General features: G+C 46.7%; 5 protein-coding genes across 5 annotated transcripts in view; all 5 read left to right on the top strand.

The window, feature by feature from the left end:
- The window catches only part of pk (prickle), a 91886-nt gene that overhangs the window by 44467 nt on the left and 25950 nt on the right, over positions 1-21469 (top strand). The gene's annotated exons all lie outside the window — the stretch shown is intronic.
- LOC135429790 (uncharacterized) lies at positions 6658-9042 on the top strand. The gene has a single exon (XM_064684260.1). It carries the CDS (start codon positions 6773-6775, stop codon positions 8738-8740), a length of 1968 nt encoding a protein of 655 aa, XP_064540330.1. The 5' UTR covers positions 6658-6772; the 3' UTR covers positions 8741-9042.
- LOC135429788 (uncharacterized) lies at positions 8967-11229 on the top strand. Its single transcript, XM_064684257.1, has one exon. It carries the CDS (start codon positions 8967-8969, stop codon positions 11109-11111), a length of 2145 nt encoding a protein of 714 aa, XP_064540327.1. The 3' UTR covers positions 11112-11229.
- On the top strand, positions 11378-13254 carry LOC135429791 (uncharacterized). The gene has a single exon (XM_064684261.1). The coding sequence runs from the start codon at positions 11378-11380 to the stop codon at positions 13193-13195; it is 1818 nt and encodes a 605-aa protein (XP_064540331.1). The 3' UTR covers positions 13196-13254.
- On the top strand, positions 13203-15675 carry LOC135429789 (uncharacterized). The gene has a single exon (XM_064684259.1). It carries the CDS (start codon positions 13298-13300, stop codon positions 15410-15412), a length of 2115 nt encoding a protein of 704 aa, XP_064540329.1. The 5' UTR covers positions 13203-13297; the 3' UTR covers positions 15413-15675.

Raw genomic sequence — 21469 nt, 5'->3', positions numbered from 1 at the left:
GGATGTGAACAGACCCTTGACTGCTTTTGCAGCCATTTGAGCTGCTAACTATATTCATAATGCAATGAATAAATTTAATTATGAATGTCAAATGTCATTTGTTGCTTCGATAAATGTTGCTGGCAACTAACAGTCGCACGCAGTCGTTGCTAACAGTCGCATGCATGTTGCTAGCTGCATTTTAATTAAAATCTACAAAGTGTAATGTATCCAGTGGATACCCCATAAGCGAAAGGGCTCTAACGGATATTGTGTGCGGCTATTGAAGTGTCGTTGAATGTGCCGCTGCCCCCCCCCCTCCCCCCTCCCCCCTCACCCACCCACACTCTTTGCCTATGTTTGTTGTCGCTGTGCATATTTGTTGTTGTTTGTTGTTGTTATAGCCAGCCGCCGGGGCATGGAATGTTTTCCGTCTGCAGGGTTGATTTGGCAAACGACGCAATTTGTTGCCAGCGACAGCAACAATAACACGTGGAATGGAGGACTCCCCCCCCCCCCCCCATGGTGGGTTAGCCAGCGGGTAGTATGAGCTATTTGCACATTAAATACCGTCACCCGTTGCCCGAGCCGAGCTGAGCTTTCACTTTCGCTGGCAGTGTGTTTCCTATTCCCTGGGCGCTCGTAAGTGTTGCCAAGCTGATTGTTTTTACGAGTGCATTGCATACTTTGCGGCGCCCGAGGGTGGACTCGGACTCGGACCCGGCGCGGCGTACAGTTGAGCCACGCTGCAAAAGAAACTTGCCCGCTAATTGCTGACAAAAGCTCAAAGCCGAGAAGCTTCCGGCTGCTGCTGAAGCAGAAGCATATGAAATCGTTAAATTTTACGATCGATGCCGCGTCTGGCGCCCCGCAACCACCCCGACCGGCGGGCTGGTGGGTTGGTGGGTTTTGGCTGTTGTCCGGCAGCTACCACCCAAGGTGGCACAGTTGTGCGCTCAGCTGCTCGACACGTGTTCAAATTACCGTGAAGACGCTTAGGGGTGAATTCTACAAAAACCAAAAATTCAAATCGAGTGAGTGAATTAAAAAAGAAAACCTGGGCAATAAAGAGAACAGCGCAGAGAACACACGTGCGGCCAGAAGAGAGCGCCTGTATAGCTCTCACTCTCTCTCTCCCTTTCTCGTTCTCTCACTTAATATATTTGTTGCAAAATATGAGCATACGTTCGAGCGTTCACTTCCTTCCTTCCTTTTGCTGTTCGTGATTGCGTTGTGTTTTTGGGGGTTCGTCTTGGCTGGTGTGCGTGTGTGTGTGTGTGCGAGAAAGAGAGAGAGTGTGAGTGAGTGGCCGTAAAAGGTTGCGCTCCTTGAACGGGAGCGCAAGTGTGAGTGACTGAGTTCACGGGGATCGTGCCTTCAGACTTGTGTGAACGGCCAGGCACAGTGGTTCACACGCCATTTGTATGTCCGCAAATTGTGCGGCGAAAGCGAATAGCTTAACACAAGGCAGCTAAAATATTATTCCTGACATAAAATAGATTTTATTCAATCGGCAATTAAAGCATGGTCTAAGAAAATGAATGATAAAAGCCGTGATTTTTAAATATTCAATATGCAACTGTGGAAAATAGGTGGAAAATGATTCGATCGGATCATGTTTATTGATCTTTCTAAAAATTATTTTTAGACGTGCTTCACACTTCTCATAATTTATGCAATATAATAATTTATTCATAATCTATAAATCCCAATGACTTTAGAAAAGAATGATTTAGCTATAATATAATTTATTTAAAGCTATTTCCATTCATTTCATAAATAGATGCTGTTTTTTTTTTAACATTTACCACTGTGCAGAACACTTTCGAGCTACGTTGAAGAGCTTAAAAGGTGAACACTCACAGACATTCAGGCAGAGCGCTGCCCGCCAACAGCCGCCCCTTCTGGCCAGGTCTTTGGCTACATAATTTCAACAATATGCGTGCATTGAGCACAACACCTCCCTGCGCTGCACTCCCAAACCACCCAACCACCCCAAACCCCTCGAAATGCACACGAAAACGAAATCAGACATAAAAACATTAAATTACAAACCCTTATTTTACACACTAAAAAAAAAAACAGAAAGAAGGAAAAGCCGGCAAAGCGAAGGCGAACGAAAACCGAGACACAAAACTGAAACTGAAACTGAAACAGCGAAACGTGCCAGGACCAAGGACGCGGCACAACAAAGGGGCGACTCGAGTCGAGCTCTGCGCCACAAGGGATGCAAACGCAAATGCCAGATATTAACCCCGCTCTGTATGTGAGAGTGTGTGTGTATGTGTGTGTGTGTGTGAGTGTATTTGTTGTTGCGTTCTGCTTTTGTGCGATGTGTTTTCGCCGTGCTTGTCAAGTTTTCGTGCCAAAACAAACGCAACGAACATTTTCGCCGATTAGAAAGAAACAATTCGTGAGTGCAACGTGAGCGCCGCGCGCCGCTGCCAGCCCAAACAGAGCGCTGTCACAACGCTGATAATACAAATAACAAAATTTATAAAATTGTTAATAAAAAACAAAAACAAAAGTGTGCTAAAACCCATCGGAAATTGTTAGAAAAAATATAAAAATTATATAGTTTTATTCTAAGAAAAAATCCCGGCAAAGTTCAAGAAGCAGCCGAGTTGCGTCTTGTTATTGTTTTGCTGCTGCTTCCTCTTCTAGCAATAGTTCTTTGTGTCTGTGCCAGTGTGTGTGTCAGTGTGTGTGTGTGTATCTGTGACTCAGCGCAAATGGCTGTGCGCATCTTTGTTTACCTTGCCACATCTGAGCGCCGCTGCCGACAGTGAATGCAGCGCCAAAAACCGCAGCTGGAGTTGACAATGAGCGATTCCATTGATAATTTGCATGCCGATAACAGCAACAACAATAACAACAGCAACAACATTGCTGCTGCCGCTGCTGCTGCTGGCTGCGCTGCATCCGCTGCCAATAACGATGGCGACTCCGATGTGGAGGTCATCGAGGGCATGGAGCTGCTCGAGGGCAACTATCAAGTGCTGCGCCAATGGGTGCCACCCGCGCCCAACTATTGGGATGCGCCGCCCAAGGCGATCATCAAATCGGCCGAAGTGAGGTAAATAAACAAAAGTATTCGAAACTTTCAAATGCCCCAAGCAGCAACAACAGTTGCAACTGCAACATTCGAAAACTTGCCGCAAATGTGGCAGCCTGCTGGCAATTTGGTCGTGTAAAATTAAAAGCGCAGTTTATATACCCTGTACTGAATGTAAATGGAGAAAGGGAATTTTGACCATGTTGTGCTTTTTAGTGTAACAGACAGTGGGACTCAGCCAAGATAGACTTTATATTCTAAATATATATTTTAATTATCGGAATGAACAAGCGATCTACAATCATTCGACTTGCCTAGCTGTCCGTTTCTTTATTTTATCTCCTTGATCTCAAATAATTAAAGCGAAAGTGAAAGATATTCATAAATCGTTAAATAAAAAATTTTAAATAATCAAAATAAAGAGGGACGGAGATATCTGGATCGGGAATTAGTTTCTTTCTAAGAAAATGTGTGTGATTTTTATGATATCCTTATCAATTATGAGGTTCGCTTAGCTCTAAACACATCTGCTTAGCTTTCAAATCGGAATACTATATCATATGATTCCTAAAGGAGCAATCGATTAACACAAAGCTTAACAAGCCCAATACAGCTGTATTTTCTTGTTGTTATCTACCCCCGGAAGCATTACTCGAAGATAAGATCTGCTAAAATCTTTCTCTAAGGAACGATGCATACTAAGCTTATCTTAACCCGACCCTACAGGGCATCTCATAGTCGATCACTTCGTAGTGCCTTGGTTCATTTAACTGGGCATTCAATATGTTTTAATTAAGTGCCACAATTTGACAGCACATTCCACTAGTGACTGCACAAATTGCACAGCAATTAAATCGAGTCAACTCGAACCGAACCCGAATCCGAATCGAGCTCGATTTTAAACTCGATCGCCCTGGCGGCCATTGGGCGTCTAGCGTCTAACGGTATCGCTCAATAAAAGTGCAGTTATTTGTAACGCACTTTTTGTGGCCACAATTGCCAATTGGCAACTGGTTACTGGCCACTGGCCACTGGCAATTGGCTGCTCAATGGATTTGGCCTCGCGTCCAGCTAATTCTGAATAAATGCTGCAAGTTTACAGCTCGCAATTCATTCAATAAAAATTTGATTATTATGGATGTCATCTAATGCAGCATTTGCATAAAAAAAAGCTAACGGCCGCAACAACCGACAAGGGTATAAAAATTTATGTACATATGTATAAATCGGTATTTGTTATGGAATAACAAGATGGAGAAACTAGTTTGGGCTTATGTCGCAGCCAGAAATGCCCTAACATGATGATAAAGATGTGGTGCGAATAAAGTGAAAAGCCAAGAAGAATATAAATTTGGTTGGGGAAGGGTATGAAAAGAGAGTAGAGAGAGAAGAGAGTAGAGAGAATAGAGAGAGTAGAGAGAAAAGAGAGTAGAGAGAATAGATAGAGAAGATAGTAGAGAGAGAGAAGAGAGTTCCACTATAATGGAGTTTCATCCGATATAGTTTCTATATTCCAACTTATTTAATAAGTAAAAGCAACTGCTTTTTTTCGACTTGACCAACACATGAATTTACTATAGCGAATATTTTGCAACACTGCATAGAGCAGATTTCGCCATCATAAACAGTATTGCGCAATGTCAACATTTGTGCAATATTTTGCAACACTGCTTAAGTAAACTCTTGCTTTAAAGCAGCTTGAGAAACTACTTGTATATGCTTACATATTTTTTTTGTCTCTTAAACAAATCCGATAGTAAAGTGCATATACCCTAGGTATAGGTAAATAAGTATATTTGCCTGGCTGCCTGTCCTGGCCGTCTGTCTTCACTCAAGAAGCGCCAACAGTTGCCGTCTGAGTATTGCTGCCGGCTGCTGCTGGCTGCCGCTGCCGGCTGTCAACAGCACCAAGTGGTATGCAACATGTGCAACATTCGAGCAGCAGAATGTTGGCAATGAAGGGGGGTGGAGAGGGGTTAACAGCTCGTCCACAAGTGTCTTCGTCTGCGCCGTTGACAACTGCAGCATGAATTTGCGGAATTGAATTGAGTTGCCTGAGCTGCCCCCTCCCCTTCCCTCCCCTCCCCTCCCCTGCCTCACCCTCACCTCTTGCATGGCTGGTAAATAATAAATGCATTACTTGAGTGCATGCGAAATGGAAATCAAAATGCAAACACTGCCAGATTTTTGCTGCTGCTGCTGATGCTGCTGCGGCATCAAGTGCAGCCGCGCAGTTGTCGATGTCGATGTGGCACCGCACCCCTTGCCACCCCCTCTGCCAATCTGCCCCCCTCAGCCACATGCTTGCAGCGTTTTGTTTTTGTCTGGCGGCCCGTTAAGTGCAGCCCAAAGTTTCGCATTGCATGCGCATTGTGCGAGTGCTGCTGCAAGTATCTGTTGCACGTTCTCAATATGCATTTCAGAATTACAATATGTTGATTGCATTTCGCCAAGGCACGTAGATGAGCCACATGCTCCAAGAACATTTGCTCCAGAGCTCCCCAAGCTCATGCACAATGCCAGCATTTCCGGCCAAGGCAAAAATTGCGGCCAGTTCTGCGCCGGAGGAGCTGCAGCGGGGCATGTTTCCTCTGCTGCGGTTAGTTGGCTTTGCGCTTTGCCAGGACTAAATTACTTTATTTTGCCTTATTCTCTTCTTTTGTTAATGTTGTTGTTATTGCCTGGTTGCCTGGGTAATTGATATGGCTTTGTTTTTTGTAAGCTCTATAAGTTGCCGTTTCTATTGTTGCCTTTTTGTTTTTCTGTTTCTGTATTGTTGCAGCCAAAGCCACAAAGACTGCGCCGCACAATGGCAACAAAAGTCTGAAGTTTTGATTGCAGCATTAAGTTTGCACTCAATTGCGTGGGTCCTTAAAAATTATTAATGAGCGCTGCAACTATCATAAATATCATAATATATATATATATATATATGTGAATACTATTATATCAAACGAATCATGCATTGTCTATAAATCAGCTTTTATTTTCGCCCTTCTTTCGTTGCAGGTAAGTTTCATTTGTTTTCCACCACGACAACTCCTTTCACTTTGTTGCCCAGACACAACAACAACAACAACAGCAATAAGAGACTTTGGCAATTTTGAATTGTGTGAAGGCGGCACGTCAATGTCGTTGAGTCTGAATGGAAATGGAGGATTTGTGGGGTATGGCAGAAGGAGTGCTGCCAGTGGGTATGTTGTTGAAAATAACGATGACTTGTCACACGACACGCGCGCGCGCGCTTCGTGAATTTAATTTACTTTCTGTGGATTGTTAGCAAATTAGCACAATTCTCCTGCATAAATTGCCATTTGCCTATAGCCAAAACTTGGGCACTGTCAACTTTGTAATATAGCATCAAAGCACACGTAAACAGCATAAACTACAAGCTCCAACTATGACAGTTATTGTAGCCCAATTTTAAGAGGGTATTACTCAACAGAATTCCATATTTCATAAGCGCTTTCCTCATCAACTTTTTGTCCCTGCATTTCGATTAGTTTTGTTAGCAAGAAACATTTACTTGGGTGGATTCTGCGTAGATCATAATAAATAAACAAAGGATGCTATTGTGAATCGATTGCTCTGGATTGGCAATTAGTCTGTCTGTTAAATATTTAGTAAGCTACGTAGCCCAGTGTAGCCAGTATGTAGAGTAGTCAAGTACTAGGCACACCTCTGCGATAACAATCAGTCGATTCATATACAAAACTCGCATTGAGAAGCAGCAGCAAGATGAGCAGGAATTTAGAAATAACTTCAGACGTGAACTATCTCACAATCGAGGGCGTTTGTCGCAACAAAAATGAGATGCCAAAGTATTTAACCGAAGAATTGGTGAATGATGTCTTCCAAGTGATCCAGAAGGATGAAACATATCAGACGAAAATTTCCAGCAGTGATTGCACCAACTATCGTAAGAAAATCATTAAAAATGATAACGATGATATGGATCCGCGACTCAAATGCTGGAAAAAGGTGTTGCGCGACCGCAAAGTGTTGCAGGGCCGAATTGAACGGCACACTGGGAAGCGGGGCGAGGATGTGCTCTTCAATCGGCATGCCACCATCGATGAGCAGACCAAGCGGATGCTCTTACGTCTCATGGACTCGGCCGAGCGCAGCGAAGGTGTGCCCCCCACCCGAGTCGGGGGTGCGCTAAAGATGCGCCAGCAACTGGAACTGTGCCGTGAGTTGCCCGAAATGCGCGTCACGGAGCCCAAACTGCAAACGCTGGAATTTGTGGGCCTGCCACAGGTAACACAGCTGGAGCTGGCCGGTACACAAGCGCCGGGCGAGAGTCAATGGCTGCGCTCGGAGGTGTTGGGCGAGCGACTGGAGGCACAGGCGGAAAACATCAAGCGTGTGCTAGCATACTGCCCCGAGATGGAACAGCTGCAGGTCTCATCGCTGCCCAAGCCGTCCGGTGTGCCAATCATGGACAGCAAGCGCCTGGGCGAGGATACGATGTTCGAAGTGTCGACCGAGACAAGCCAGGCTGCAATGGCCGTGACTGAAGCTATCAAAGAGCAGCCACTGCCGCCGCCGCCGCCGGTGGCCGACAAAAACGCCGCCTGGACCGTTAACAATGTGATCAGAATCAATGGACAAGCCTATGGCTTCGGCGACATCAGCGGCGTCCTCAGCAGCGAGCTGCTTCTGTACTTTAAGTGCGATCCGATACAGCGGGTGTGCAAGACCATCGTCCAGCTGAAGAACATTGGCACCAAGTTCGTCCAAGTACGCTGGCAGATGAGCAGCCTTCAGAATAAGGAGCTGCAGCAGCACATGGTCTACAACTCGGAATTCCTGTTCGACACAAATCCCTTTGTGCTGCTGCCCGGCGAGGAGCGACGCATCGATGTCATGTACCAGCCCGTTAAGGTGGGCATCAAGAAGCAGCGCTGGTGCATGAACATGTTGCGCTCCCCATTCTGTGGCGCGCGTCGTCTATATGTTCGCTTCCATGGCATCTGCACGCTGCCCGTTTGCCATTGCGAACGACTCGATCGGGATCAGCGTGTGGTCGTGGACAAGCGCAACCATCAGGTCGCCGAGCGACTGACTAAGCTGCATGCCGAGCTGGCGCCCATTGTGGATTGCCCCACATTGCAATGTCCCTACGAGCGTTCCCTGGACGAGCGTGAGCTATTTTCGGCACAGAATCCGGGCTTCAAGTGCGTACGTTATGCGGATCTGGAGACGCTCAAGGAGCTATATTCGCTGGTAAAGAAGCCGCGCCAGCCAGCCTGGGATTATCGCCTGGACACGATGCGGCAGTGCATCTACCAGCACAAGCCGCAGCAGCGCGTAACACTGCAGAATATTCTCAGCGAGCTGCTGGGACCGATGCGCTGCAATTCGAATGACTCGTTCGGCGATTCGCATTTCAATCAGCACCGCGAACGCTCCTGTTTCCTCTATGTGCGCGGCATTGTTTGCAGCACCATTGAGGAGTGGGAGGCCCTGAGCGAGACCTTGGGCCAGCAGTTTTTCAAGTGCGATCTGCAGCGCTATGTTAATGATATGGAAGCGGAGGGCCAGAAGCTGCCCATTGATTCAGACTATGTGGAATGGCTCGTATCCAGGAAGGTCATGAGTAGCAAGTATTTTAAGGATGCGCTTTATATACAAACCTATACGCTGGTCTGTGATGCCGCCGAGAATATTGTGTCCGCCATCGAGAGCACTGCGAATCTGTGAATCATATGCTAGTCGAGGATTTTGTGAACATCTAGTTTCCGTTTGTCCTTCAATTCGAATTCGAATATTTGTACCTTTTTTTTTTAGAGATTTGTAGCGCCCCCCCCCCCCCTGACTTGCCAAAAAGCAATTCCAAATCAAAATCGTTCACTAAATATAGTATTTCAATGCTTTAGAAAAGCATTCATATTTCCAATATATACCTACATAACAATTATAATCAATCATGGAGCCCCAACCGAACGGCCGAACCAAAGGGGATGAACAGAAAATATTCGATACGTTGTTCACACCGCTGACAATGGTCAACTGGACCAGCAATGCGCCATCCACAAGGCAATCCCTCAAGGATCTGGCAATAGGGCAGCTGCAGGCTGGCGCCAGCATGACCCAGTATAGCGAGCGCATTGTGGAGGACATACTGGCCGAGATCTTTGCGGAGCGTCGTGGCCATTTTCCCGAAACATCCTCGTCCTGTGACCCAAGCAAAGTGGACCTGTCCAGGCCAGCCGCTGAGCCGCATGTGGACAAGCGGCTGAAGTACTGGCGCGATATGTTACAGACCCGTCGTCAAATGCAGAAACGTGTCGAGCTACAGACCGGCAAGAGCCCGGAGCAGGTGCTCTTCAATCGCCGCTCAACGCTCAACCATCGCAACAAGGAGACGGTGCGGCGGCTCATGGACTTCGCAGAGCGCCTGGAACCGATTAAACTGATGACCAAGCCAATAAGTGCACTCAAAGAACGGAAGGATCCCTGCACGTGCAAGCTCATCAAACCCATTGATGAGACCTGGCCGCAAGCGGAGCGACAAGGTGCCACGGATGTGGAAATCATTGGACTGCCCGCGGTGACACAGCAGGAGCTGCTCGGCGTGGACAATCGGGAGCTGCAGCACAGCTGGATGAAGTCAGGTGTGCTGGATACGCGCATCGATGAGCAGTTCCGTCATATATGCAAAGTGCTCGAGTTTTTCCCCGACCTGGAACAGCTGCAGGTGAAGGGCACAAACATAGCCAAGCTGAAGCCCAAGGCAAGAACTATGCTGCTTGACGAGGAGCAAATCGTCAGGATAACGACCAGCTCGGAAAATATGGGCTCAGAAGAGCAGCTAAACGAATCGTGGACGGGGGCACTTCTGGAGATGGAGCCCGAACCGGAGCCTGAGCCGCCAGAGATTGGACTCATGATCAATAACAAGGAGTATGTTGTGTGTGACAAGCCCTTTACCGAATGCTTCGAATTGCTCACCAAATTCAATTGCGATCCGTACCAGAGACGCATCAAGCATGTGCTTAAGCTGAAGAACATTGGCAAGCAGGCCCTGTCCTTCAAATGGTCACAGGGTGTCTACTACTACAATCGCGGCTCACTGCTGCTCGCCCAGGACAATGAGTTCCTCTTCGACACGGACAACTTTCGGCTCACCTACGGCGAAAGCCACGACCTGATTGTCATGTATCAGCCACGCAAGGTTAGCATGGCCGTCGAGCTGTGGCGCCTGCAGGTGGAGCCGCGCATCTTTTGCGGCAGCCAGGAGTCGATGCTGCTGCGTTTCCATGGACGATGCAGGCCACCCAGAGAGTACATGGCCAGGCTGAAGCAATTACACTGCACCACCATGGGCCAGGCGAAAGAACTGATGATGAAACAGCTGACGGGCCACCTGGCGGAGCTGGTGCCGCTGATTGAGCCACCGCCCGCCTGTTGTCCCTATGAGCGCACTCTGGATGAGCGTGAACTGTTCAACACCCTAAATCCTGGCTACAATTGCATGCGCTTCGATGATCTGGAGGTGCTCAAGGGCATGCACAAGCAACTGAAGAAACCACGCGAGCCACACTGGGACCTACGCCTGGACACCATCAAGATGCTCATTATGCGCATCGAGAGCTTGCCGGAACGTGAGGAAATGTTTGGCAACCTGGTGGTCATAATGGAAACGCTGCAAGGGACTTCCCTTAGCCTGGAGTGCGAAGATCGCTTGAATGAGCAGAAGCAACGCACCAGATTTATTTATGTACGTGGCGCCATTTGCAATGGCATCGAGGAATGGGAGGATTTGGTCTCCATTATCGAGGAATCCTACTACAAGCCCGAGCTGCGCCGCTACTATATCCACCTAATGGAAGAGGCCGCAGAGGAGGGCGAGCATCTCGATTTGGGGCCAGTGAAAATCGATTTTGCCAATCTCGACATCGATCAGATTGAAAAGTATTTGGATAGCAAGGCCACCGCCGCCGTCATGAGGAAGTTGCATCGCTCCAAATACTTTCGCGATGCCCTCTACATTCAAACCTACTCGCATCTGTGCAACATGGCTGAGAATATTGTTTCGATCATTGAGAGCACCGATGTGGTGCCCTCTTGAGGTTCTGGGCAAACGCAATTCTCAAGCCTATTTGAAATTTCTTGTTTTTAGCAGCTACAAAGATTTTAGCAAAGTCTTTTAAGAGATCTATCGAATTTATATTCTTGTTTGAATTCCACTCAGCCCTATTTTTTTTTTCTTTTTGTACATCTCTCTGTTCCACCTGATTACTTGTCATTTTAATTTCTACAGCTGACACACATGTTACACAATACCGAAAATTTTTAGCCTTAGGTAGCATTGAATAAACAGTCTGGTCTGGTTTCATGACAAATCTACTCAACAACTACGAATCATCGACTGCGGACGTGAATGATGGCAATCGGTTGATCAATAAAATCGTAGATGACATCTTTCAGCTGCAGCAATGTCATTACGAGGAATCTGACTCCCAGCCAGAGCTGCCCTCCACTCCAGGCTCAACGCCAAGCTTTGTGGACAGGCGTTTGAAATACTGGAAGGATATGATACGTCAGCGTCGCGCCAAGCAGCTAAAACTGTGCCTGGCCACGGGCAGACAGCCGCAGCAGTTGCTCCTCAACGTGAGCAATCGGGAGGAGCAGAGCATCAAGCGAATTCTGGAGCACATCTCGCGCAGGGATTCCTGCACAACAACAGCTGGGCTGCGTGTGGATCCTTTGGAGATAACCTTTGCCAAGCCACAAGACTACGTTGAGATTGTGGGCCTACCAAAACAGGTTAGCTTGGAGCTGGATGGCGCCGCGAGCACAAGGAGCAGGTGGTGCGATTCACAGCTGCTTGCTAGCCGCTTGCTGGAAAAGGAAGCAGACATTAAAAAGGTGGTGGAGTATTGTCCAGACATCGATGAGCTCGAGCTGATTGGCAGGAATATTTGGCTAAGACAGCTCTGCGAGCGTCTATCTGGTCATACAATATCCCTACTAACTCCAGCCGTGTTATCCGAGCGTGCCTTACAAATATCGATGGGTAGCAATACATCTTTAAAGTTGAAGCCGGTAGCGGCCTTTGCCTCGCAGCTGGCGGTGCTCATCAATGGCACCACCTACCGCCGATATCGGCCGGAGTATTCGCCGATACTGGAGCGGAGGTTCGTTTGCAATCCGTACGAGCGCAGCCTGCGCACTATTATGCGCATCGAGAACAATGGCCGGGAGGCAATCAACTTTAGCTGGAATCGCGCCGAGTTCTTTGCCTACAACAACACACTTTTCAACTCGCCCAACGAGGTGTTTGTCTTCGATACGGAACCCTTTCTGCTGCGGCCAGGCGACGTGCGTGAGGTCTCGGTGCTCTTCCGTCCCAGCAAGGTGGGCATTGTGAAGCAGCGCTGGCTGCTCAAGACCTATCCGCGCATTTTCTTTCGTTGTCCCTGTGCCCTGACTCTGAACATGCATGGCCGGTGCACACCCCCACTGGAGTATCTACAGCTGATCGGAGAGTATACGCATCCAACAATACGAGATTGCCGAAAGTCGGCCACAGTGGAACAGTTGCCCACTCCAATACCGCTGGAGCCACCACGAACTCTCATCCCGTTCGCAAGGGAGCTGGAGGAGAGCGAGGCTTTTAATCGGCGCAACGTGGGCTTTCACTGCGAACGCGACACCGAAATTGAGGGCTTGAAAAGGTTCTTTTGCTTGGTTCGACCAGATCTGTGCAACTTGGAATGGGATTACAGTGTAAGCATGCTAATTGAATTGGTCTGCTCCAAGGAGGATGAACGGCTGCGCGTCAATCTTTTCGAGCAGCTACAACTGCAGCTGTCGGAGCTGCGTGGCCGCACAACGCCGCTCAGCCTGAGCGATGCCCCAGCCAAGCTAAGGGAACGCCAGCGCACCAGATACATCTATGTGCGTGGCATCATATCGAATAGCATTGAATTGTGGGAGCAGAAGATTTGGGCGCTGTCTGCACAAATTCTCAAGCTTGCCGAGCGCCGACAGCAAACAGAAGTGGAGTCCAGCTCAGTTGGTGCTCGGACACGGAAGCGGCTCCTACACTCGAAATCATTTCGAGATTCAATTTATATATACACCTACTATCAGCTGTGCGACGTTGCCGAAAATATTGTCTCCGTCATCGAGAGCACTGAGCAGGTCTAGACATAAATTTACATCCGACCCAAATACTGTACAACGAAATAAAAAAAATACAGAAAATATTTGTAAATATTTAAACACTTGAACACACATTAATAGAACACAATGTTAAAGAGAAATCGCTTTGGGTCTTTGATAACGTCGATGCAGGCGGAAAACAATCTCAGCAAGGCCAACACCTTTTCGCTCAAGTCGCTCAACACAATTGAAGTATTTGATCAATTCGGTGAGCTAAAGCAATTGACTCTGAACGATGGCCAGGTGGTTGTCGATGACATTGTCAAAGCGATCTTTGCGCGCAGAGACGGCGTGGCCAACATCTCAAGTTCGCGATGCTCGATCAATGAGGAGTTTAGAGATTCGGAGGAAATGGATAAACGCCTCAAGCATTGGCAGGACACGTTGCGTGATCGTGCCCGAATGCAGGATAAAATATCACGTAAGACAGGTCGCCGGCCCGAGGAGATGCTCTTCAATGTGCCCATCACCGTGGAGCAGCGCGACAAGGGCACCGTCCAGCGTCTAATGGACTATGCTACTCGCATGAATCCCATTACTCTGAAGGAGAAGCAATACGGTGTGATGCCCGGACACTATGATGCCGAGCAATGTGTCTGTAAGCCGGAAGTATGGGAGACGGTGCCCAAAGCGGAGCTGGCGGGCGAGGCTGATGTGGAAATAGCTGGACTAACAAAAGCCACGAAAAGGGAAATACTTGGCTCCAAGCACGATCTGACATCACGAAAGATCAAGGATCGCAGCAAATGGCTTAACTCTGAGGTGCTGGAAGAGAGCATCGATCAAAAGGCTAAGGATATTGAGCGTGTGTTGGAATACTTTCCGGACTTGGACAATCTAGAAGTAGTTGGCAATAATCCTCTGGCAGATATCAAATGGGTGCATGACTCGGAAATAGATCTTATGCACAAGCAGTCACTCCTTACCATAAGCAGCATAACCGACAACTGCAGCCTGAATGAGCAGAAGGTGGAGGAGGAAGAAGGCGGGGGAATACAATATTCCCTGTTGATGTTCGAGCCGCCACCCATTAACGTTGGCCTCAAGATCAACGAACGGACATTTGTTATGGATGATCGTTTCGCGTACAACATGGAAGTGAAGGTATATTTCGAGTGCACACCCTATGAGCGTCAGGTGAAGCAAGTGCTGCGCCTGGAGAACATTGGTCGTCGGGTTCTCGTTTGCGAATGGCAGCCAATGGATCTAAACAAGCGGAATGCTAAAGTGTTTAACACATGTGCCGCCTGCTTCCTGTTTAATCACAGCAGACGGAAGATTCAGCCAGGCGAGGTGCACATCATCAATGCCCTCTTCAATCCACACACGGTCTTTGCGCGCAAACAGCGCTGGGAGCTGAAAATCTTTCCGAACATCTTCTGCAGCCGTCGCAATTCGGTGATATTGCAGCTGTTCGGCAAGTGCGTGCCGCCGCCGGAGTACATGCGGAAAATCAACAAGCAGCTGCGCCAGGTGGTCGACAAGGCCAATGATGAGGTATTCAAAAGTCTGCTTAACCACCAAGCGGAGCTGGTGCCGCTGATAAAGCCCGGTGAGCGCGCATGTCCCTATGAGCGTGCATTTGATGACCGCGAGGTGTTCAATTCCCTGAATGTGGGCTACCATTGTGAACGGTTTGATGATCTTGAGGCGCTGCGCGTTTTACACAACGCCTTGAAGCTGCCACGGGAGCCGCCCTGGGATCTGCGCTTGGAGACCATCAAGCAGCTCATAATGCGCATGCCCGAGGTGAGGCAGCGTGAGGTTTATTTTCAGATCTTCCTCGGCATGCAGGAGCCGCTCTTCTGCAGCACCGATGCGGCCCTAGTCCGCTTCGAGCACAATAGCGAGCGGGAACGTTCGCGTTTCATCTACGTTCGCGGCTGCATTGGCAATGGCATCGAGGAATGGGAGGACCTGATGCTTGGCCTGGAGCAAAGCTGCTTCAAGTCCGAGCTGGTCCGCTTCTATGCTCAGCTCGCCAAGGAGTCGAAATTAGACGACGAGCATGGCTCCTCCGATGAGGAAGAGACCAAGCCCTGGCTGCTTCAGCTAAAATATCTGCAGCCTGAGGTGTATGTGCTTAAAAAAATGCGTGGCAAGAAGTACTTCAGAGACTCGCTGTACATTCACACCTACACTCAGCTCTGCGACATGGCCGAGAATGTGGTATCCGTTATAGAGAGCACCGAGTATATTTAGTCGCCAGCTTTGTGGCATTTTGGCCGATTTCTTTTTGTGGCGCTTCCAGTGGCTTCTGCTACTCTCGGCAGAGCTGCCGGGGCTGCAGTTTTTCCCAACAAAATTGTAGCATACGCTCGAGTGTTCACTGTAACAGAACAAAATATGCAACAGTTTCTTATGAAATACGCGTTGCATGTGGGCTGATCCGAATGTCGGCATACTTTCGGATGTCATGCGCATAAATTGCTAGTTGTTCAAATAAAGTCCATTTTTTCTTTTTATATGTGGAGAATTTTTAATTCCAGAAGTTTCTTTCTGAGCGGCAACTAGACTTCATTTTTTTTTATTAATATATATATCTCGCTTTCATAGCCAAGCGCCCAAGAAAAAGTCTCTTTAAATCGAACTTATTTACGAGTTGGGCTACACTCCCCGTGGAATAGACGTCTATTGATTGCCAGACACAGAAAATCTATTAGCCTGGCTTGGCAGTGGAAAACTATTTCATGCCAAAGGACACACCTGTGTCCTAGTATTCCGCCCGGGCGCTAACTTTTGCCATTATTACGACGTTTTATGGGCAACAGAATTGCCCATTTTCGTTTAGAGGCCTCTGAGCACCGCACCGTGGTGCCTGGCTACAGGCAAAGCACTTTAATGGCTCTTGCAAATGTTGCCAACAGAAAAGTTTCCCATTTTGTCCAGTTTGTGGGCGGTCCCGCTGTTCGATTTCTGCTACTTTGCATTGATTTGATGACACTTTGGGGGTTATTTTATTTGGCTAATAAACGCTCCCACCACGCCGATTGCGTGTCAAAAAGTTGTCCGCACATTTGCCGCTGTTCATTTGGCATTTGGCTCCAGTTGCTGCTCGTCGTTGGTGTCTGTTGAAATGTGTCGACTAACGAGGCCATTATGTTTGCAATTAGCCAAATTGATTTTCTGATAGCAACCCATCGTATACGCTAAGCTAACCTATATTAATTATATGCCACATTTAATACGCATTTAATTTGATTCTATTTTGTTTTTCTATTGCAGGTAAGCCAACAATTGCATACACATTGATTCCATAATCTATTGATACTATGTACTGGGTAAGTTTCTTTTGGGGCTCCCCCAGGCGCCAGCTTCACACGCTGCAGCGCTCTTTGAAGTCTCGCTCATAAATCATAAGTCAACGCTCGGAAAAAAAAGCAAACATTTCCGCTCTCGTTCGCATTGTTTGATCCCTAATTAACCCACAGACCGCAACAAACCATCAAGCGTTAATGTCGTATCCGACTTAATGACCGGCCAGCGTCGGCCTCTTGTGGCATACACATATTGACCAACTAACTGGCATTATTATGCTCAATATGCGGTCTTGGGAAATGCAGGTGACCTTGAACTTCTTGCCTACTCTAATTAACAAGCACATATTTATAGACACATTAAGATTTTTTCAAATTTCGCATATTTTGTACAGTATTAAGAATCAGTTGGGGGCCAATCGCGAGAATTAATTATTTAATATATATATTGCTTTGGCAAACAATCGACAGACAGCTAGCTGTTAATCGTTCTGTTCTTGAGAGACTTTTCAGCTCTCAATAAAATTGAGAAATGATACATTTAAAATACAGCCCATACATATTTATACACATACATTATATAGTAAATGCAGGGTATCTAAAGAAAATTGTATTTAAATCTCTATTTTTTAAAGCCAAATTGTTTATTTCAAAAAGTGCTGCATCTTGTAGGCGACTTTTATAAGCTGTAGCGCCATCTAGCGTTCGTGATCAGATTTCGCACACAGAGCCAGACAGCAGCCATAACAGTTGTTGGGTTAACAGTGCAGTTGCTTAACATTAACGTAAAGCTTGTTACAAGAAAAAAAAACCAATAATTCTTTGCATGCAATTAATGTAAATAAACTACTTAAAAAGAATTAATAATTGGGCAAACAATAATAATGAGAATTCAGCATAACATATAGTGCAGCCTAAAAGCACACAACAATTTATTTAACAGCACTGAGAGTTCATGCCTTTTTTCTTAACATTCCCGGGCATGTGCGAGTGCGCAGTTTGAGAGCGACAGCGAACGCGAACGGTTTGCACCTGTTGCCAGCGCGCATCGTTGTTGTCATTGTGAATCGGGTCCCCGGGGTCGATTCCGCTTCAAGTTTGTCGTGCGCCAGATCTGTCGTTTACCGTTGCCGAGTGCCAAAGTTTAACAGAATAGCATAACAGCATAACTGCGTTGCGGATATATAAGCCACGCGCAGGAATTACGTCTAACCGAACCCAAAATCACAAAAATTGCCGCCCATAAGGCGGGCCAGTGCGGTGCCAAGGATAAGCAGAAAGCTTAACAAAAAGCCGATCCAGTTCTCAAAGCCGCTGACGGCATGGATAAGCCGCCCGGCAGCGCGGCAAAGTGTCAAAAGGTGCGTCGTTCGGTGTCTACATTGTCAACAGTGCGATACACAACACGAAAAAAAAAACAAATATATAAAAAAGGTTCACATAAGAAATTACGACAAGAAAAAAATATTAATAAAAAACTGAAATGAAATTCGAAACTTATTTGAAATGCCAAGCACAGGCGTCGCTGCGGCTGGCTTAACGACTTTTTGTGTGCGTTTTTTTTTTCTTCTGTTTTTCTGTTTTTATCTTTATCAGCGAGCCGAGAATCGGGCGATCATTATGAAATTTGATGTGCGCAAACGAATGAGTTAGGCAACGAACTTGAGACAGCATCAACTTAATGGCCATTCATAAAGGCCATGCCGCATTAAGCGCAACGTCAGCGCACTTTATTTGATTTATTTTTGATGCATCTCGCGCACTTTCACCACGCTCAGCGCTGCAAATGAAGTCATAACCAAATAAGCCAACCAGCTGGACAGCGCCATAAAAACTACTTAAAGCCACACACACACACTCGCACACACTTGTACAGCCTTATAAGTCAGCTGAATAGTTGCAAATAATTTGATTATTGGCGGCGGCTTTCTCTATGCAGCTTCTGATCCAATTACGTGCGTCCAAAATACACCCACAAGCCAACTGCAATGACATGGCTCTAACATGGCTGCAATGTGTCAACAATGGCTTGTTAGCCCAGCAGCCATTGACATGTGTGAGTGTGTACACACTGTGTGTGGGCTGCTGCGAAAAACATGTTAAGACCTGGTACACCTTATTGACAAGCTGAGCAATGTAAATTTTCGATACGACTGTAGCTCGATTCGTGTGTGGGCGCTCTGGCTGCTAAATTATCTGTGATTTCTAATTGCCTGACATGCCAATTAATGTGTGTATGTATGTGTATGAGTGTGTGTGGCAGGCGCTTTATTGGGTTAAATGCCAAAGCGCTTGCTGCCACAGCGCAGAAACGCATCAACTGAAGCGAGAGTGTTAAATGCAGCCGCTGCCAATAGACTCATTGGCTATGCAGACGCAGCTTCTGGCGGGCTGGCAGGCAGGCAGGCAGGCCGTAACGCCTTAATTAAAACTGGCAACTGTGGATGCTACCATTTTCTGCGCTGCAAAAAAAGCTTTTTTAATTAAAACTAGACGCAGCAGCCGCAACATGGCGCACTTGGTGTCTATTTGATTGACAAGCGGAACTGGTAGCATCAGCGGAGCGGTTGGGGGATTGGGCTGGGGCAGGCTCAACTAACCGAGATACAGGTTAATTGTGTCCATTTAGCTAGACGATGCCAGAGGAAAGTGCCAAGGCAGCGGCAGCGGCAGCTGGCCTGCAATTTGCGGCCATAATTTATGATTACGCAGCAGCGGCTGCCACCAACTAAATTTGTTGTTGCGCCTTTTTGGCCACAAAATTCTTTTCGCTTTGGCGTTAATTATGCAGCAGCGGCTGCTGCAGCCGGCGGCCAAAAACCAAAAGCAAAAACTGTTGTTTATGGCCACAAATGCTTAACAGCCAATTACGGCTAAGACTTTCTCCCCCTCCAATTGCTGACTGTGTTAATTTGTTAGTTTCACGCAATTGTCAGAGCGTAAACAATGTCCGTGGCTTTAATGTGCACAGATTTATTACTAACGCCTCACAAAACACACAACAATCGAAGCGTTTTACAGTTATTTATAGATTTAGCATAACAAAACACACGATCTGAATGTGTGTGTGTGTGTGTGTGTGTCATGTTGTGTGTGGTGTTTGGCGTGGGTCAACAACCGTTTAACAGCAGCGCGTCTCGTAGTAGCATCAGCATCAGTCAAGTTCGTTGCCTAAGTCTTTTGTTTGGGCGCATTGCTTCAGCCATAAAATTTTTATAGAAATGTCTACAGCACTTTATTTCTTTTTTGGCAACTGAAATGATTGTAGCGCATTAATCATTTGCATATCAAAAATATATATGTATGTATATGTTTTTATATATGTTTTTATGCCTTTTTCGACGCTAATTGAGCGCGCCTTTTTTTGTTTGTTGTTGCTTTTTTGGCCAGCACGCAATTAGCCAAATATTGTTGTATCTTTTCGTTGTCGTGTTAGCAAATCTCGCATAAGACTGCGCATGCCTAGACCCATAAATCATAAAGAGCGGCCAAAAGCAGCTCGTAAATTAATTAGGCAACATTACGACTATTTAAATGAGGAAGTTTCTGCTTATGGCCGCTAATGATCGCCGCTCTGTTTGAGCCAGTTGCTGAGAATGGGCGCAAGCGCTGTGATAAATGATAGTGCAGTCAGCTTGAAATAGTTGCCGTTGCCTCAATTGCCTAGCCTGACCGCGCATGCATGCATGCAGCATCATCATCATCAGCATCATCATCGTCGTCAGCATCGTCAGGCACAACATCATTATCGATATGCTGCGCAATTGTAACTGTCAAGCTGTCCGCTCGCGTTAGCGTGCAAATCATCTTTGAAATAGATAACAACTGGTTCACAGCCATCATCGCTTTGGGCGATCGGCTTGTGCCGATTTCGATGCCAATCTGTAAATGGAGCAAACGCTGTATTTTGATTGCATTTGACATACAACACGTACAGCCCGTCTCTCTCTCAGCTCTCAGCTGCTGCTGCAGATAAGACACGACTGGCTTTTAATTAAAGCGCAGCCAAGCAAGCAACAACCAGCTGAACGCCCACGCCCACAGTAGGTGTGACTTTCATTTAGGTTTTTCTTTTTCGTCTTAATTTTTTTTTTTTTGGCATTTGCATTGCCTGCTCGCAGTTCAATGCAATTAAATTTCCGTCGTATGACAGCAAATTCATTTAAAAGCCAATCAATTTGCCAGACAAAAAACAACAGCAACAAAAAACCAAGAAAACAGACACATTTTGCACTCCGGCAACAGCTTAATGATCGACCCGGAGCCCAGCAGCCATTAGCCGAGGCGTTAGATATTTATCGGGCTCAATGAAATATGAGACAGCAGCAGCTAGACAATGGCTCATTAGAGCGCCCAGAATGGGCTAAGACTTTTAGGCCAAAACTAGTTTTCTATGTGCTGCTTAAAAGCATTTTGGTATTTTTTTCACTTGGACTCAAATCTGCGGCTAAACTGTGTTATTAGAATTTCCACAGCCTTAGACGGGAGAGTGTATCTAAATTATAGTTGAGGCTGCCACATAAAATATACAAACAAGTTAATCCATTAGCGGGCGCGGTCATCATCAGCCGCTGCTTCTGCTGCTGCTGCTGCTGTGGCACTTGACGTGCAACAACAACAACAACTTCAACTTGTTGCTAAGCTTACAGTTATAACTGGTAAATCGTATATTGTAGCGCCTGTTATTAAAGCTACATAGCTCGCTTTGTACGCTCCTCATTCGTATGCTAATATCGAATATGTGTCAGCTAGCTGACGCTGACTTTGATCCGCACGTGGAAAATTATGATCTTTACCATTTACAATTTACAGTTCTCATCCGCACAGGTCGCAGCTAAATGAGTTGTCTGCAGCGGCTTTCTATGCGAGGCCGATGACTAAACTCGACGGCTTGTGGGCATTGTCTGAGATTTTTGATAACACAATTTCAAAACGAAATATACTTGAGTGCGGCTTTCACATGCTGCTTACCAAGAATTTCAGTTTGCGGTTGGCTTTTCGG

Source organism: Drosophila montana, unplaced genomic scaffold (assembly GCF_035044405.1).
Source record: "Drosophila montana isolate Dmon_TW-CO22-7 unplaced genomic scaffold, ASM3504440v1 contig_2716_1, whole genome shotgun sequence".
In the NCBI taxonomy this organism is placed as follows: Eukaryota; Metazoa; Arthropoda; class Insecta; order Diptera; family Drosophilidae; genus Drosophila; species Drosophila montana.
This window is presented reverse-complemented; position numbering and strand designations above follow the sequence as displayed.